Here is an 18,767-nt window from a genome sequence, read left to right on the forward strand (position 1 = left end):
GAAGGGTCTGTTCCCTCCCCCAGAAAGTAAATCTTTACAACCAAGTCCCTGCTGGATGGACATCTGCCAAAAGAAGGACCTACAACTGCAAACATGTATGTTTGGAAAAAGGACCCGAGAGCCACTCTCAGGAATGTGCGCTCAACCATGACGTTACAAAACACCAGGACACAAACCTGGGGCAAGTGGCTCTCGCCTGTCATCCTAGCTACTCAGGAGGCTGAGATCTGAAGATCAAGGTTCAAAGCCAGCCCGGGCAGGAAGTCTACGAGACCCTTCAATTAATCAGCAAGAAGTCAAAAGTAGAGATGTGGCTCAAGTGGTAAGAGTGACAGCCTTGAGCGAAGACGCTAATGGACAGGCGTTCAAGTCCTAGTACAAATACACACAGATGCACACACACTGGAAAGTACTTCCTAATATTTAAAAAGTTAGTAATGCTGGTGGAAGGCTGAAATTTCAAAACCAATCAAGACCAAGAAGGAGACTGGAGTAAGCATCATTGAATGCTAAGTCATGGGGTCAAAGGCCATTTGTACACAACATATTTATTTACACAGCCTCACAGTATCTGTTTACTTGATCATGGAAGCAAAAATGGAGACTTCTATCAAACCACCTGCAGCTGGTGGCCAAACTCATCCTCAACCCTGGCACAACAGGAGATTGTGTGGCCCCCTGACTAGACACTGAAAGGCACCACACACTTACGTAGTTCATTACCCTGACCAAGAAAAGAGAAGAAAAATGGTGCAACCCTGCCAGGTGCCAGCGGCTCATACCTGTAATCTTAGTGCCTCAGCAGGCGCAGGACACTTTGTGAGAGTCTTTTCTGCCATTAGCCAGCGAAAAGTGAGCCCTAGAGCTGTGGCTTCAATGGTTGGGCACCAGCCTTGAGCAAAAGAGCTAGGGATAGCACACAGGCCCTGAGTTTTCAAAGCCCAATACCAACACACACACACACACACACACACACACACACACACACACACACACGTGGGTACACTGTAGCTCCCTGGCTGGTTTCTGGGGTTTCAAAAAAGAGCTCTTGTCAGGCACTGGTGGCTCATGCCTGTAGCCCTAACTGCTCAGGAGGCTGGGATCGGAGGATGATAGTTTAAAGCCAGCCAGGCAGGAAAGTCTGTGAAACTCTTTTCTCCAGTTAACCACCAAAAGAAAAAAAGCTCTAAATTATATTATTTGGATAATTGAGGGAAACTAGAGGTGAATAGTATCTCCCCGCTTTAAAAAGTGTAGTTGCCAGAAAGCGCTCACCCTATTTTTGCAATGTAGGTGAACATGCGTGTCCTCAGGGAAGAACAGGCCGTTTGGAGGAGGAGGTACACGGTAGCCGCAGTTCACTAAGGGCTTTGGGAAAGACAGAAGGCAAGATCATAAAACGGGCAAGGAGCCAGAGGAGACATGAAAGGTGAAGAGCTGCTCACTGTGAAGGGGGGAATGAAGAGTTAAAATAAACCCCATTTTCAGGCAGCCCCCGTTTTGTCTGTTTGACCTATGAGCAAACCCAGGGCAAGCTTATTAGGGCCCAGCCGGTCAAGAACTCTAACCGCCTGGGAATGCTTAACTCTAACCGCCCCCAGAATGCCTCGAGCCCTGAGCCCATCAGATTTGTACCCGTGTCCTAATCTTGCTTGCTTGAACACCGGATGGCTGTAGCTTTGCTTTTTGCCTTTATAAGCCCTGTGCAATCGCAGCTCGGGGCTCCCTCCTCACCTCCGCCGTGTGGGCGGGTAGGACGAGGCCCGGGTTGCAGCTCGCCTGAATAAAGCCTTGCATTTGCATTTCGGGACGTCTGAGTCTCGGTGGCCTTCTTGGTGGTCTCCTCGCGACTTGGCACCACGACTGCTGCTGCCTCTACGTGCCCCAGGAAGGGCGGATCCCTGCCTTGTCCTCCCGGGTCAAGCAGGACCCCAGGCCCACAGCAGCAGGCTGGATCTCGTGCCGCTCCGCAGGCCGGGATTCTACTCTGGGCCTGGCCCAGGATCCACCCTCGGTCCCCAGGGGACCACAGCCCTCCCCCCAGGGAGAGCATTCCACCGTGGGCCTGGCCAAGGCCATGGCCCTGGGCCCCCAGAGATGTTTTGAAAGTTTATTTTCTGCTTCCTTGTTGAGCCCTATAGAAGCCCACCCCCAAATCCAGTCCCTCCCACGACCTCCAAACCTGCCAGAAGGTCTGTGGCCCTCCCGGGCAATAAAGAGTCCGGGCCTGTGCACGATCGAGCCCCCGGAAATGACCTCGTGGCCTTGGCCTCCCTAAGCGGCGCATGCCTCGTGGACGGCCGCCCCGCGGGGCTGGAGGGGAACCCAGAAAAGGCCTCCCCTCCCCCCATCTCTCTCCCTCACCCTGTCCCCAGACTCTTGATCTCCAGGCAGGAGGCTCTTCGCCATTGGGTGACTCCACCACCACCCAAAAGCCTTCAGGACAAGGTAACCAGCCGGGTCCATGGCGGAGGTGCCCCAAGCCGGACCCGGAGACTCTGGGAGGCCCCTTCCTGTCTGTGGCGTCCCCAGAGACTTCAGGAGTCTCTCTCTCTGTCTTGCTTGACCCCTTGACACCTTTTAATTGGGACTTTGGGGACACCCTCTCCTAATGACTGCGATCCATTTGCCTTGGGGACGCCCGAGGTAGTCCTACCAAATTTTCCAAATTGTCCTTCAGAGACACCCCACGACTTGCCCAAGGTCTAAGCTCAGACGCTCGGGCTGACTGACTTTTAGTCAAGGGAAACTGACTCGTTTGTCTGCTGGAGTCTGGACTTGCGCTCAGGGAACCCACAGGGTGAGGGCGTGCATCTCCCCGCAAGGGCACCCACACACTGCCAGAGGGTCTCCGCGTTTCTGTTTGCCTACTGTTCCTGGGGGGGACCCTGCGGAGCCTGAGGCAGCGCCCCGTCCTGGGCACCGGCGTCAGCTTCTCTCTGTCACAGACCAGGAGACAGTGGCTGCGTGCAACCCGACGGCCGACCCGCAGTGCCAGTGCAAACGCGGCAGCCACTACTGCCCCCAGGAAGGACACTGTCCAGAGAGCTGTCTCCAGTGTCGCAGGTGCCAGCCCAGGGCCGGGGGTGGAGGACAGGGGGTCCTGCCCTTCCTCTGTGCTTGGCTCTAGCCTTGGTTTCCCCATGTGCACAATGGCGCTGAAGTGGGGAGCCGCTGCCCCGTAGATAGGATACCCAACGCATTGCCTGGATGTCTTCTCCTGCCAATCTGCCTGCAATGGGTGCTCATGCATTTATTCCACACTAACGCGCACGTCTCGCTGTGGCCTGCAGGGGGCACTGCAGACTCGACCCCCTAGTGTGGGGGCCACGGGCCACAGCAGATCCTGCGAGTTCACCGCCATGCTAACTTCTGCAGACTCGGCCATCAGTGTGACCACGCTGCAAGAGGGACACACCGAAACAACCTCCAAGACCAGGCTTTGGGAAGTGGAGGGGACTTTATACACACCCGTGGGTTGCAGAGGGGCAACCCCCAAAGACTCTGAACACCAATTAGAGTTGGGGGTCAGGCTTACACACCCAAGGTGAGGGATGTTACAAGTGGGCAGTGTAGGAAGTGTAAAGAAACTCCATTTTCTTAGGATCCTGAAAGGGGAGCTTAGAAGATGCCCTTCCTGGGGCTGGGAATGTGGCTTCGTGGTAGAGTGGTAGGGTGCTTGCCTAGCACGCATGAAGCCCTGGGTTCAATTCCACAGAACAAGCCAAAGTGGCGCTGTGGCTCAAGAGGCAGAGTGTTGGCCTTGGGCACAAAGAAGCCAGGGACAGTGCCCAGGCCCTGAGTCCAAGCCCCAAAACTGGACAAAAAGAAACCAGCACTAGAAGTTTCCAAAATAAAATCAGGAGAAAAATGGAAATAAAACAATAAACACAAAAGCATAAAGCCCACACTATTTCCAAAGGAGGTGAGATTCTGAGGCGTCAGGTGGCATGGCTTTGGGGGTAGCGTGCTTGCTTCCTTCCATCCCTCTTTTCTGTCTTCATCTGCGTCTCCCTCTGTGTGTCTACCTGTGTATCCGTCTGTGTCTGTCTGTCTGTCTGTTCCTCATGTTTGTCTGTGTAGACACCGGCCTGGGCGAGGCCCCGATCCCTGCCGTGGGGGTGGCGGGGCCGGGTGGGGAGGGGAGGAATAACGCCCAGCTCTCCTTCCAGTTGCCCTCATGGCGCTCAGCGACCCCGCCACGCCACCCACGACTCGGAGTGCGCGCCGCCCCCTCCACCGCCAGGTGTCTGCGTCCTCACCCCGGGTGAGCGGTGACACGGAGGGCGGGAGTGCGCTGGGTCACGTGTCCCCAGAGCTTGCTACACACGGGCGGTAGCTGGGCGTGGGCAGCGGATGGACTTCCTGGAGCTGGCGCTCTGTGAACAAGCGCTGGGGCTTTCACGGGTGGGACGAGCTCGGCTGCAGTTCCTGCTCTGGGCGCTGGGGGGCGGCACTTCCTGGGTCTGGCAGACTGATTCCACCTTTTTTCCTGCCAGTCCTGGGCCTTGAACCTGGGGCTCTGTCCCTGAGCTTCTTTGTGCTCAAGGCTGGCACTCTACCACTTGAGTCGAGCACCACTCTGGCTTTTCCTGTGTGGTGCTGAGGAATCGAACCCAGGGCTTCATGCGAGGCAAGCTCTCTACCACTAAGTCACATTCCCAGCCCGGATTCTACTTGCACGGCAGGTCTCAAGTCTAAGGGGTTCAAGTCTTTTGCTGCAAAATTGTCTGGCCATCTCTCATTTCAAATCCGCTTCTACCAAACACAAATTTGTAAAAAGTTTTAACTGTATTTTTTTGTGTTTTCTTTTTTTGGTACTGGGATCGAACCCAGGACGCTGCACTTGCTAGGCAAGCGCGTTGCCACTGAGCTACATCCCAGCCCTTAAATTTAGTTAGACACCAGAGGCTCACAGCTGTCATCCCAGCCACTCAGGAGGCTGAGAACTGAGCATGGTTTGCAGCCAGCACAGGCAGACAAACCTGGGAGACTCTTGTGTCCATTGAACCAGCAACAATGCTGCAAGTGAGAAAAGCCAGGCAGGAGGCCCTGATTTCAAGTCCCAATGCTTGCGTGTGCGTGCACACGCACACACACACACACACACACACACACACGATCTGTTAGAATAACGAGCTAGCGCTCTCTGAGGTCACCGCCGGCTGCTCAGTGGCAGTGTTGGGGGCGGTTTCTTCCTCCGGCCCTGTCACTGGTGGCCCTGCCGGGTCCCATGAGTCTCCTTCCTGTGCTCGCGCTGTGATTTCGCCAGGTGAGGAGCCAGGCCCCCTGGGTGGGACTCGCCCTGCTCCGGCCTCGCCTTGGGTCCTGGCGGCCGGGCTGGGCTCTGCCCAGGAAGGACCCGGCTTCCTCTGGCTGGCCCGGGAGTAGACGGCAGAGCCGGGACACTGCAGCACAGCCTCCCGCCCCGGTGCGGCCCTGCGGAGGGTCCCACGACCTCTGCCTTGAAGGCGGTGACAGGGAGCAAGGACAGCCTGTGACATGCCACTCTGATCGCGACAGCCATGCCCAACTGTGTGTGTGTGTGTGTGTGTGTGTGTGTGTGTGTGTGTGTGTGCCAGGACAGGGGCTTGAACTCAGGGCCAGGGCACCGTCCCTTAGTGTTTTCAAGGCATGCGCCACCAGTGCGTGCTCCATATAGCCTTGACGCCATTCTGCTTCTTTCCAGGAGGACCGATTTGGGGGTGCTGCTTCTCCTGGATAGCGCTGCTCACCACCATCTGCGTCCTCACCTGTGCTGTTTGTTACCTGATTATGAAACGACTCGGGCTCGAGCACTGCGTCACTCTAGACGGCTGCTGCCCTCGCAAGAGTGAGGGGGAGCTCGGTCCGTGGGTGCAGAGCACACGGGGCTCCTTGGGGGGCAGAAACGGGCCGCGTTTTCACGTTCTCACCGCCTCCTCCCCGTGTAACTCCGGTGCCTCCATCGGCAGCCCTGGCTCCGCCACCGCCTGGCAGGGCGCGGCGGCGGACACAGGGCCCGTGAGCAGCGCACAGGGGCCCCGTTGGGAAGAGGGGGTCTGGGGGAGGCTCCTGTGCTCCCCAGAGGGTGGCCATGGGACACCAAGCTCTGCAAGTGCAGGGGGTTGTAGTGTATACCAGTCACACTCTCCTGCCTCTGTTGCCGTGAGTTCCAGGCCCTCCTCTTCCTCAGAGAGGGCGCGGTGCTGAGTCTCACTCCACTCCATGTGGTTTCTTTCTGATTGCAGAAGGGGTGCTGGAGCTGGCTTCCCGGTAAGTATCAGCTGCCATTGGGTGCGTCCTTCCAGGGGCGTCTGGAGGTCTTTGGGGTGCTGAATGCTGGAGCCTGGGGACAGTGTTGTGGCCGGGGTCTGGGAAGTGTGTGAGGGTCCGCCCAGGCCCTCAAGCCTGCACCCCAAGTTTATGGTGCCTTATTAGAGCTGTGGAGTGGATGGTGAAAGAAGACGGGCAGTTTGGGGGTTTAGCCCACTGAGTGGAAACGGAGGTGAGGGTCACAGGGCTTTTGAAGAGTGTCCTGATAAGACACAGTGTAAGAAAAAACCCCAGAGCGTTTCCACCCCAGAGATGGGCACCCCAGACGCCGCACCCCACGTGGGCCGCAGAACAAGGCTCTTGGGGGCCTGGCTCCCATTGCTTGTGATTTCCTGACATGAGGAGCTCCGAGGAGGACACCTGGGATCCCTAAAGCCTGCGACGGAGCCGCACCCCTGAGAACGGGACTCTGCCTTCCTCCTGGAAACGGCGGCTCGGCAGGATTCTCAGCGAAAGCAGCTCTGCAGAGGCGGGGCCAGTGCCTCAGCCACTGGGAGGCTGAGAGCTGAGGCTCCTGGTTCAAAGTCAGCCTGGCATGAGACATTTTGTTTGCCATGGGCCCTGAACCCAGGGCCTGGGCGCTGTTCCTGAGCCTTTCTGCTCACGGCTAGCAGGCTACCACTTTGAGCCACAGCTCTACGTCCGTTTTGCTGTTGGTTAATTGGAGATACGAGTCTCCCAGACTTTCCTGCCTGAGCTGGCTTTGAACTGTGGTGCTCAGATGTCAGCTTCCTGAGTGGCGAGGATGACAGGTGCGAGCCACCGGCGGCCAGCGACATGTGTCGTCCCTCCAGTCCCTCCCTGTGTTATGCAGTTGGACTTTTAGCGTACATCGAAGGCAATGGCTGCACGTGCCCCCCTCCATTCCTGTGCTCCCTGTTGCCCTCCCTCAAACATGTTCCCCTTCCTGATATTCAGTTCATTTGAACAATACTGTAAAGTATACAAGTATTTTTCTTAGTGTTTCCTTTTTGGTGGGTGCCTAATCCCTAGTGTTAGGTCCACCTGGGAAACATGGCCGCATCCCTTTCTGTGCATAGGAAAGCACACATAGACCCCTTCCCCGTCCGGGGTCCTCCCCAGAAATCCCTGCCCAGCACCTGTCACTCAGGTCACTGACGCCCCTGGGGCAGTGGGCGGTTCCCGGCTCTGAGGTCACTTCCTGGTCCACCGGGACCGCCCCTTCCCTCACTTCCAGGCCGGGTTTGGTTTTCTAATAAAGTCTCTCGTGTCTGAACCGCCGTGGAGGTCTCCTTTCGGCAACCCTTCCATCTCGTCTAGACCCAGGAGGGGAGAGCGTCAGGCTCACTGCAACCCCTTGTTTCTCTTTCTTTTGCTGTTGCTGGGGCTCGAACTCTGGGCCTGGTCTGTGGGGCACACCTGGAAGTTAACTCGCTGGCCCCGCCTGTATCTCAGTCTTGGGGCCTCGTGTGGCTAAGATGGCGGCGCCTAACAACTACCTCGTATACACGAAGCCCTGGGTTCCTCAGCACCACATATATAGAAAAAGCCCCAAGTGGGCAAAGAAGTGAGCCTTGAGCAAAAGAAGCTCAGGGACAGTGCTCAGGCCCTGAGTTCAAGCCCCAGGACTGGAAAAACAATGTAACAAAGATCAGGATTTTACTATGCTCATACTGATCATATAAACTGAGTAATGATCTCATGGAGTGCATTCAGTGCTGCTGACAGACTCGTGACTCCATTCTCAAGTCGCGTCCGTGGGCCTGGGATGGAGCTCAGGTAGAGCGCAGGCTCCCAGCCCATGCCAGGCCGCGGCTTCCCATGCCAGCACCGAAGAGGCCCTGCCTGCGCTGTGCCAGTGCCCACCTCTGCTCCCCACGCTGCCATCCTCCTGGCGGCACGCGGGGCTCGTCCGTCTGTCTGTCTCTCTCTTTTCAAATGATTCGATGTCCCCTGTGTTGGGCAGGCCGGCCCCCACAGCGCAGTCACGTGACCCTGGTACAGTTTTGAGACCGTGAGGCTGACGTTGGTTTCGCTCCGTGTCGGCTCACCAGTGTGGGGTGTCGTGACCATTATCCAGGCGCAGAGGGGCCTCATTACCACCGAGATCCCCGCCACTGGGGCCCCACAGGAAACCCCAAATCCCGCCCAGCCGCCAGCCTTCCAGGGTGGAGAAGCCCACACTCAACTCAGGAGGCCTGTGGAGTCCAAGGCGAAGACCAAGAAGACAGCGCTCCTATGCTGCCAAATACACTGTTTCTCAATCCACGGCTAGTCAGAGCAATAAGGCAAGAAATGGACAGGAAGGAGATCCACATCGCCAAAGGAGAAATTATACTATCCCTATTTGCAGATGACATGATCTTGTACTTGAAGGACCAAAACCCTCCATTCCCAAGCTCTTAGAACTAATCAATCATTTTGGCAAAGTAGCAGGATACAAAATTAACCCACAAAACCCAGCAGCCTTAAAAAAATTCAGTAGCCTTTCCGTATGCCAACAATATACAAGCAGAAAGAGAAATCATAAAAACAACCCCACTTGTAATAGCCTCAAAAGAATCTAGGAACAAACCGAACCAAAGATGTAAAAGATCCACTTAGTGAAAAGTGTAAAAATCTAAAGAAAACGCAAAGACCTTTCATGTGCATGGATAGTTAGACTGGATATTGTGAAAATAGCCATACTGCCAAAATGATAGACACTCGATGCAATACCCATAAAAATCCAGTGGCGTTCTTTACTGAGTAGAGAAAACAAGCCACAAATTGATATGACCCAACAAAATCCCTAGACTAGCCAAAGCAACTCTAGGAAAAAAAAAAAAGAATAAAAGCACTGTAGGCTGTATGACAATACCACATTCCAAACTCAACTACAAAACCACAGACACAGAACTGAAGGTCCATGGGACAGAATTGAAGACCCAGAAATCAAACCACACACTTGGAGCCATCTGCTACTCGACAAAGGAGCCAGAGACACACGCTGGAAGGAAGATGGCCTCTTCACCAACTGGTGTTGGGAAGACTGGGCAGCCACATGCGGCAAACTCCACGTGGATCCCAGCCTGTCACCGGCCACCGGCGTCATTGTCCCCTCCATTGGCTTTGGTGCCTTCATCTCAGGGAAGTGGCTGGGTGGAGACCTGTCTCCTGTATTTGCTCTGGGCTGAGTTTGTGAACTCCTGGCTGTGCTGTCGCGTGCCTCGTGTCCCCGAATCTGTCCTGCCTGGCTGTCACCGTGTGGGGAGCGCAAGGCCCTGCGATGTCACAGGTGAATCTAGGAGATCTGGGGCGGGCGGTTCACTTCTGTGCAGAGGTGGCTGCGCTCTCCCCGCTAGGCGGGCACTGGGCGGGGTGTTCTGCTGGCTTTGATCCTCGCCCAGCCTGACGCTGCCCCTGTCCTGTTTTGCGGGACTCGGGCTTGTCAACACATGGAGTGCTAGGTTGTTAACAGCTACTCTTGACCTCTGTGAACAGATGTTACAGGTCGTGGCTGGCAGGCCACACGCGCACGCGCAGACGGGCAGATGGTTATGTACAGCCTCCACACAGAGCCTGGGAAGTTGGGGTTACACCGGGGAAGATGGGGTTACACCGGTGATGGTTGCCAGCTGCAGGTGTTCATGTCTGACTGGAGAGATTGCTTCTTTTCACACCAGGACACGGATTTGGGGGAGGACACCCTCGCCAGCCCATCCAAGCAGGGAGAGGCCTGGGGGGAGGGCAGGCCAGCCTCCCGTCAAGTTCTCCCCGTCGTGCCCTCCCCCTGCTGTTACAGTAATATATTTGAATATGTACTATACTTACAGAGTACATAAACACTACCAGGGAACAATGAAGAATGACATTCAGTAGCAGAGCAGAAATCATTGCTCATGGTATCAGTTTAATGCTAGAATTTAGAAGACAGAAAGCTTTTGCATACCAAAGAATAGATCATCAGGCTTTACGTTACTAACTCAGATCTTTTAGGAATTCTTTGTGTTACCTGTTGCAATTATGAGCAAAGTTGTCCAAGTGTCCAAAGGTAAAGCTATGTTACCAGTGGGGAATTAAGAACAAGAGCAGCTATAACCTTGTAACTGAAGGCATCCCTGGATAGACCATACCTTAAAGGGAATGCCATGCAGAATCTTGACATCTTCATAACCTGTTGGCACTCTGATGCCATGGTTCGATTCTCTGAGGAACTCTCATACCTACAAATTTCTTTCTAACTAAGATGCTTTCTATTTACGATTTTCTTCTTTAAAACATTAAGTCCGTACACTTGAAGGTCTTCCTTCCGTAGTCCACGTATTCGGGACCGATGCACGAACAGCAGGCGTTAGGAACCAGCGGTACTTGGATGCTCCCATGGGCTCACAGGATATTGTCCACTGATAGATGGCCATGGGATCATCAAAACAAACCACGGTACACAGGTGCTCTGTCGTCACCGGAATAAGGGGCCGGGAACATTATTTCTAGGAACACACACATTTGGGTGATGAGGCTGGTTCACAGTTTCTAAAATAGACCCAGGTTCTCCTGATGTGGAAGTTCCTTTGCAATAGGGATGTAAACCATGTTCCAATTCCACTGGGTGTCTCCTGTGAGAGTCCAGAAGAGAGAGGGGATAGGCTCATGCAGTTCTTCTTTTGTGCTCTTGAAGTGGGAGGAGTGTCACTTTACTTCCGAGGATGACACATAGCGACACAATGCAGCACTGGTCCCAAAGGGCCCCAAGGCCCAGCGTTCAGGCTTTAGAGCAGGAACAATTTCCTTGTCCAGGCCGCCCTGGCATAGCTCCCGAAAGAGCTGCCTCCTGCCGGCCCCACAGGGGGCGGCGCAGAGTTGGGAGAATTTTTTTATTTTCTCATTTTTGTTTTTTTTTTCTTTTTTTTGGTTTTCTTGGTTTTTTCCGTTACTTTGTGGGGATTTTCGTGTTTTTTTTTCTGGTATTTTGTATTTTTTAACTTTTTTTCCTTTTTTTGTTTTTTTTTTTTTTGGATTTTTTCCATTATTTTGTGGGGTTTTTTCTTTTTTTTTGTTTTTTTTTCTGGTATTTTGTGTTTTTTTTTTCTTTTTTTCTTTTTTTGTTTTTTTTTTGTTTTGTTTTTTGGTTTTGTCCATTATTTTGTGGGGTTTTTTCACTTTTTTTTGTTTTTTTCTGGTATTTTGTGTTTTTTTTTTCTTTTTTTCTTTTTTTGATTTTTTTTGGTTTTTTGTTTTTGTCCATTATTTTGTGGGTTTTTTTCACTTTTTTTGTTTTTTTCTGGTATTTTGTGGTTTTTTTTTTCTTTTTTTCTTTTTTTGTTTTTTTGGTTTTGTCCATTATTTTGTGGGGTTTTTTCACTTTTTTTTTGTTTTTTTCTGGTATTTTGTGGTTTTTTTTTCTTTTTTCCGTTTTTGTTTTTTTTTTTTTTTTTTTTTGGTTTTTTGGTTTTGTCCATTATTTTGTGGGGTTTTTTCACTTTTTTTGTTTTTTTCTGGTATTTTGTGGTTTTTTTTTTTTTTTTTTTTTTGTAACATTCTAGTAGGCAAGGCTGCCACATTTCACTTAATACAGGATTGGGGAAGGAGGATTCAGAGGGTTTCAGGATTGGAGGTGAATGCAGGGGAGGTGTGGCCGGGGCCACTGTGTAGGGGTGTGGTCATTAGCCCCGGTCCAGCCAGACCAAGGGGAGATGATGTTAAAGGTTTTGGCCCTTTCTCTACTTGGGAGGACGGCTGAAGCGGACTCTGTGCTTCTTCTTGGTCCTCTGGAGAAAGGTCTTTTGGATTGGCCGGGAGCCGCCACTGCAAGGGAAGGCAGTGTGGTGTGAATGGTGGCATAGAGAGGTTCTTGGAGTGCAAGCCCCAAGCACAGTCCAAGCTCCCACTCCCCAGCGCCCTGCTAGCACGCGGCTCCAGTCCAACTCTTGGCAATCACTGCCTTCCTAAGTGTGCCCCCTTCTCAGGGATGGATCCCAGAGACGTGGCTGTGGAAGACAGTGAGGCCCAGAGAGCGACAGGGCTGCGGTCACCTGGGCCAAGTCAGCCCCAGCTAGTGGGGCCAGCGGGTGGCCCAGCCCCCCATCTGCCCTGGCCCCTGCCTGCCAGGGCCCATCCGCTTCCTTCTTCCCAGCCTTGCCAACACGTGAGCCCTTCGTGCTTTGACAGCCAGTCGGCCTGCAGGGCTGCGGAGCACAGGACAGCGCGTGGCTAAGACAAACGTGCCGGTGAGGAGACCAAGTGCTGTGTACAGCTCCCTGCCCGAATTGGCCGTCGGCGCTTCTTGGCCCATCTGCCATTAGGCCCTCCAGAGTGTCTGTCGCATCACCCTCACCCAAGTGCACACCTCAGTCCCTCTGGACCCCCTCCCCAGCACGGCCCCTCTCCCTGCCCCACAGAGTGGCCACCTACCTGGCATCCTTGCTGAGGCCGCTCCAGGCCCTGAACCCCTCAGTAAAATGGTGCTCCACTGGAATATTGTGAAAGCGGCAACGGCGTTGCAGCTCTGCCATCTGCTCGAGGATCTCACTTTCCTGGCCATGGACAGCACAGGGCAGTGACAGGGCTGGGCTGGCCAGGGTTGGGCTATGCTGTCTTGGGAGGGACCCAGCTCCTCTGCCTGCTCTGCCACCCAACCTCCACGGAGCCTCCCGAGGCTGCTGGGGAGCTCACAGCCACGCCCTCTCACTCCATCCTGCCAGCAGGGAATCTGCTGGGGGCCACCTCACACCCCACCCTGCCGGGGGTAGCGCTTCTCCCTCCTCCCATCGCCCCCAGGAGGAAAGAGCAGAGGGGTGGGCCTGACTGCACCACCCTGCTGGCCCCCACCGGCCCTGTCCTGGGTGGGCAGCTCCCACTCACCTTGATCAATGGCTTCCCTTTGCTTCTCTCCTAGAAGGCAGAGGGCATTGCAGTTAGAATGGGGCCCATCTGCCCTTAGGCCCTCTGAGCTGGGGCTCCTCTAGCCACGGGCTCCCACGTGCGTGCACAGAAAGAGGAGCAGCTTGCAGAGGGCAGGGCTGGGGACGCAGCGTGCGGTCAGGTGCAGGCAGTGTGAGGACTGACCCTTCGGAGCTAGGAGGGACATTGGGGCTTCAGGGGAAACGGCCTGGCTTGGGCCACACGTTGTTTGTCTTAGGAAATCTGCTTCCAGGAGGGGCCCCAGATCCTCCCTTATGGGACTTGAAGTCCCAGCTGGGCTGTGCGCCCACAGCACAGGGGTCAGGCGCCTGGGGTGGCACCTGCTCCCAGGGCCATTGCACTCAGCTCAGAGCACGGCCTTGAGGCCAGCAGCAGAGCCAGAGCTCAGGACGCCGGCGCCAGGCGCCCAGCTAGGTCCTGGCTACTCACATCCTGCACGTTGTCGTCGTCCACGTGAATCAGGAGAGAGTCATTCGGGAAGATTCTCCAATAGGGCACGAGGCCCTTGCTCATCGCCTGTAGGGATGGCAGGGTGATGGTCAGATGCCCGGGCTCCCCCCACCCCAATCCGAGCAGACGTCTCAGGCAGCCTGCATCCGCACAGGGCCTCCCACAGCATGAGGGCACCTGGAGAGAATGGAAACCACACCAAAGAAGGAACACACACACACACACACACACACACACACACACACACATTACACCACAGACACATGGCTATGGAGCTCAGAGCAGGAAGGAGGACACTCCAGGCTCTGGGATTCTCTGGATCTGCTGTGCTGACCGCCCAGCACACCACCCCCAAGAGACTCCAAGGGAACTAAGGTAGGAAGGAGACAGTGGTGTTTCCCCAAGTGCGCTCAGTCCTCCCACTTGCCTTCCTGACTCCAGAAAAACCTTCTTTCGCCCAGGCCCTGCCAGCACGTGTGTGTTAAGGACACCGGCATAGGTCCTACCACAAGAACTGGTGCCCTTTCCCGTCCCTGGCCTTGGCTCCCATCAGTGACACATCAGGGGCCTCCCGACGGAGTGTGGAGACCACCGGCTCCTGGTACTTTAGGCTGAGCTCTATCCTGCCTGCCACTCTTTCTGCTCCACCGCTTCGTTGCACACATTTCATGGCAGGGGAGCAGGCCTCGTCTCTTTAGGGATCGCACTTAACCAAATGGTCCTAGACAGACAGGGGCCAGGTGTGCCGGAGCTGGGGCTGGGGCAACAATCCTTGGGCTCCAGGGGTAGGAAGCGTGGTCCTGGGCAGCAGAGGGCACAGGAAACCCAACCCCCCACATGCAGCCCCTGCCCAGCCCCTCACCACATCCATCCTGGGGAGCTGCTCCGACATCAGCTGGGGAACTGCAGTCAGGGCAGGAGGCTCCTTCCGGCTGCGCACAATCTCTCTGCCCAGCAAAAGATGGTGGCAAGCTTCTTGGGCAGGAACTGCTGCCCAATCCCGGTCCGAATGGCCAGAAGCGCAGGGAGCCTGCTCCTTCACCGTGGCCAGGCAGTTATGGGACTCGTGCTGAGGGCTCCAGGCAGCTGCGCTGTCCTGAGCGAGCCCTGGAGCACAGGCATTGCCCGCTGCGGTGCAAAGCAGGCCCGACACCGGCGTCGAGCTTCTCGGGCCTTCCCTCTTGGCCCCGGAGGCTGCTGTGTCCTCACGCCTGAGCCCCGAAACCATGCTGGAATGTGGCCCCAGCTGAGCACTCCCAGATGGAGTCTGGGAAATTGGGGCTCTTACAAGGAGGAGCACAATAGCGAGTGCTCCTCCCACACACAAAGCCAGAATGGGTGTCTGGACCAGAGCCAGCACTGCAGCCACGGGCAGAAAGATGTCCAGCTCTGCCCTGGGAGCTGCGTCTCCGACACTGAATCCTGGAGCAGAGCTAGATCGTGGCTTCACGGCAGGCCTGGAGGATGGAGCTTCATCTCTACTGCGCACCTGAGCCCAGGTGGCCGATGGCTCCAAACCTGCGTGACAGGCTATAGCTCTGACCACGACAAGAACCATGGCCGGAAATCCAACCACAAAGAGCGCCACAGCTGGTGCTCCAAAAAGGTAGAACAACACACTTAAGGAGAGAAGCACCTCCAGGTCTGCACTGCAGTCTGGGTCTTGAAGACTGAGAGGAGGAGACGAGGGCAAACTGGCCTCATCGTCAACGCTACTTCCCAATGCTCCCTGAGCACTGTGCAGCAGAGCCAAGCTGGTAGGTGACTCTGATTGGGCACAAGAATTGAATGATCTGAACGCATGGAACAGCAGCAGGCGTACTCCCAAAGCCGAGAGCACGCGATCGGGTGCTCTGGAGAGAAGCAGCGCCAGGGTCAGGATCAGGTCCACTGCCAGCTCAGCACTGGAGGCCGGCTGGCAGCAAGGGAGCACGGGAACCCCGTTGGCACACGGCTCCCTGTCGGCAGCACTCCATGCTGGAGCTCCATCAGCACCGGGGCCCTGAGGTATGGGGAATGCTTGCTCTGATGGGAAACAAGAGCCTACAACCCACATGGCACAGCGCAGCAGAGCCAGTACTCTGAGTCCACAGAGCAGCGCAGCCGGAGCTCCCAGGTCAAAGCGCAGCAGCGCTAAGTACATGAGCAGCTCCAGCTCAGGAGTGAAGAATGAAGATCTAGCGCTTAGAAGGGGAGCCAAGATGGACGCTGGCTCTGCCTCAGCGATGGCTTCTGGGGCAGGCTGGGCCCCGAGCACAGGTGACACGCTGAAGCAGGGCTGCATCTCCCCAGAGCGCACTGCTGCTTCTCCTCCACTCAACCCCGGAGCCCCGGAGCAGGAGGGCTCCAGCTCAGCACCGGCCGCCGCTGGTCCCTGGCCACTAAGCTCTGAAGCCAAAGTGGGGGATGATGACGCTCCCCCGCGGGCTGCTTGTGCCCCTTCAGGCCTAGGCAGCAGAGCCGGCGTGGCCCGTGGCTCTTCATCCACACACGCAGCTTGGGCTCCCAGAGGCCTGCCAGCCGGATTCAAGGCTGAAGGGGCCTGCGCTCGGGCAGCCGTCGGTGTTCCACCCAGCGGGCTGGGAGCCCCCTTCAGGCTGGGAGCGGAAGCCAGCTCGCGAGTCGGGGTCACAGCCACCAGTGCGGCTGCTGCCGGAGCTGTAGGAGGAGACAGGATCTTCTTCATGACTGCTCTGCGCCCAGGCTTTGAGGAATCCCACAACACCCTCCCCCTGGGTTTCCCTGCATGGCCTCTTCCCCATATCCTAGAGCAGAAGCTGCCTGGGCCCATGCTTGTCTTGTTCCTGGCCCAGGGATCCTTTGGGAGCCTGCTCCCGGGGTGCCCTGCACCATCCGCCCTGCCCAGCCCACGGCTCTGACGCAGGCCCCGCACCCGTAGCCTCGCCCGGGATGGATTCCTGGATCCCCAACTGCGCCAGGAGATGGGAGACATGGCGCTCCAGCTCGGAGCCACACATATGGAGCCGCAGTTGAGCCCGGAGGCGTTGGAGGCACGGATGCTGGGCAGCTTCCAAGAAGTCCTGCGGGCGGCGGTCCAGCCAGGTGTTTATGAGCCCGAGATGGCACTGGAGGCACATGGGTGGCAAACAGAGTCTCAAGAAAGGCCAGCAGCTCCCATGGTCTTCTTCACCCACCTACGTGGCTTAAAGTCCTGGCAGACACCAGGATTTGCCAATTCGAGCACCTTTGAGCTGTGCCACCAGTGCCAAGCCATCCCAGGCCAGGCCGGCAGACAAGCTCCAAGGAGCGCTGCAAGACCCACAGCTGGGAAAAGCTCTGGCCTCTTCTGCAAGTGGCACCGCCTTCTTGCTCTCTGCCCTGGGCCTCTACACACTGTACTCCAAGAAGGCTTGATGTCTTTCCTGGCACACACAGGGGTCTGGCACACCTCCTTGGAAACTCCTCTGCCTCCTTCCTCAGCAAGCCACATGGGCTGGCTACAGACTCCACCCCTTCTCCTTGCTGATTATCTCCGGGTAGCCCTGAGCTGTCATCCAGATTCCTCACAGCGTGTCCGGGGACCTTTCCAAGGACACAGGACCCTCGACCTAAGCTGGACCTCAAGGAGAGCTGAGCAAGCCTGGATGACATGGGCTGTGCTGAGGATGGATTCTCACAGGGCTCTGTGCCGAGCCTCAGACTCCACTGCTATTCTATACTAGTACCCAGCGCCTGGAGTCTTCCTCCTCCCACAGATGGAGCCTGCAACCCAAGTCTCTGATGACAAGTACAAGAGCTGAGGGGCCCTAGGTTGGCCAAGCCTCACCCTGGCAAACCTCAAACAGACACACACACACACACACACACACACACACACACACACACACACTTGTCTGCACTCTGGAGACATGGGACCTCCCTGGGGATCAAAGCCACTCACTAGCAGCGCTGGTCCCGAGGAATCATCTCCTGGCTGCAGTGGGGAAGGGCAGCAGTCCTTCCTGAGCAGCCCATGGGGGCTTCAAAAGTCCAGAACCTGCGGAGGGGTTGAAGCATCACTGGCCAGCCCAGGACAGCTGGCACATCCTGCTCTTCTCCCATCTTTTACCTCATTGCCTGCATCCCGGCCCTTCCATTGGAGCTACTTGCTATCTCGTTCCTGCAAGAGGACAAGCAGCTCCTGCCCTGATCAAAAGACCAGTCCACGTGTCTTGCCTCTGGCCTAGACATGCCTGCTCTGTGTACATCTAGGTTGACACCCTTCGCCCAGCGTGCATCGCTTTCCTTCTTGCTGGTGAGAGTCACTGCTTTGTGGGAGGCCTCAAACAAACAGAGTCAAACGGAAGAGCCCACAGCCCCCACGGGACCCTGGAAGCTGCCAGCCAGGCCAGGCCTCTCCAAGGACTTCCCTGCTCAACTCCCAGGCAAAGACCACTGCCACAGAGTGAGTTTCTAGGCACACTCCACCCGCCACACTGCATTCCCAAGGCTCCCAGTGCAGCTGAGGAACCCTATCCAATTCCAGTTGGCACTCACCTGCTGAAGAGTAGATCCACGACCTCGTGGGTGTTCTGAAACATCCTGTAGGTGTCCAAGAAATCATAAATGAAGATGGTGTCCTGCATCAACTGGGCACGCAGCAAGCACTCTACTTGCTCCTCCGGTGTGCTTGCCTCGATGACCTCTGACCCGCAGGCCTCCTCCATAACTGGGGCCAAGCCATCTTCATTCTAGAGGAAAAACATGGAAGGACAGGTCAAGTGCGGTGCATAATATGACCAGAAGTCTCATCACCACTCACTTGACTCAGGCACCTGGAGAGAATGGACCCACACCAAAGAAGGAACACACACACACACACGCACACACACACACAGCAGGGAGAGCCTAGGAGGAGCCTGGAGATGAGGAATGTGAGTCGGCCCAACAGTTTCCTGCCCTTCACTGGCCCACGTCACCCGTGCTCTCCTCCGGAACCACCTCCGGAGGCGGCGGCAGAGGCTCGGGCGCAGCCAGCGTGGACAGACGGCCACCAAGCCGCCTGTCCGCCTTTCATTCAGGCCAGAGTCTCGACAAATTTGCCAACAACAAGAAAACATTTTCCAGTAGTCACTGTCCACACAAGCATACGCTCTGTGGCTTGTATGGACTGTGGGTGCCCGGAACGACCAGAGCTC

At 55.9% G+C, this 18,767-nt stretch overlaps 1 protein-coding gene and 1 long non-coding RNA gene across 2 annotated transcripts in view; both read right to left on the reverse strand.

The window, feature by feature from the left end:
- LOC125362260 overlaps positions 1-15,138 on the reverse strand; it is a 106,059-nt gene extending 90,921 nt beyond the window's left edge. Inside the window, exon 1 of the mRNA XM_048361020.1 lies at positions 14,492-15,138. Within this exon, the coding sequence (XP_048216977.1) occupies positions 14,492-14,857 (366 nt within the window). The 5' untranslated portion in view covers positions 14,858-15,138. The remainder of the gene's footprint in view (positions 1-14,491) is intronic.
- Positions 15,139-16,702: 1,564 nt separating this feature from the next.
- On the reverse strand, positions 16,703-18,184 carry LOC125362277. Its single transcript, XR_007213048.1, has 3 exons — positions 18,127-18,184; positions 17,531-17,626; positions 16,703-16,715 (listed from the first exon to the last, which is right to left on the reverse strand). It is a non-coding gene; the product is annotated as an uncharacterized LOC125362277 (long non-coding RNA).
- Positions 18,185-18,767: the final 583 nt, after the last annotated feature.

Source organism: Perognathus longimembris, chromosome 13 (genome assembly GCF_023159225.1).
Source record: "Perognathus longimembris pacificus isolate PPM17 chromosome 13, ASM2315922v1, whole genome shotgun sequence".
Classification (NCBI taxonomy): Eukaryota; Metazoa; Chordata; class Mammalia; order Rodentia; family Heteromyidae; genus Perognathus; species Perognathus longimembris.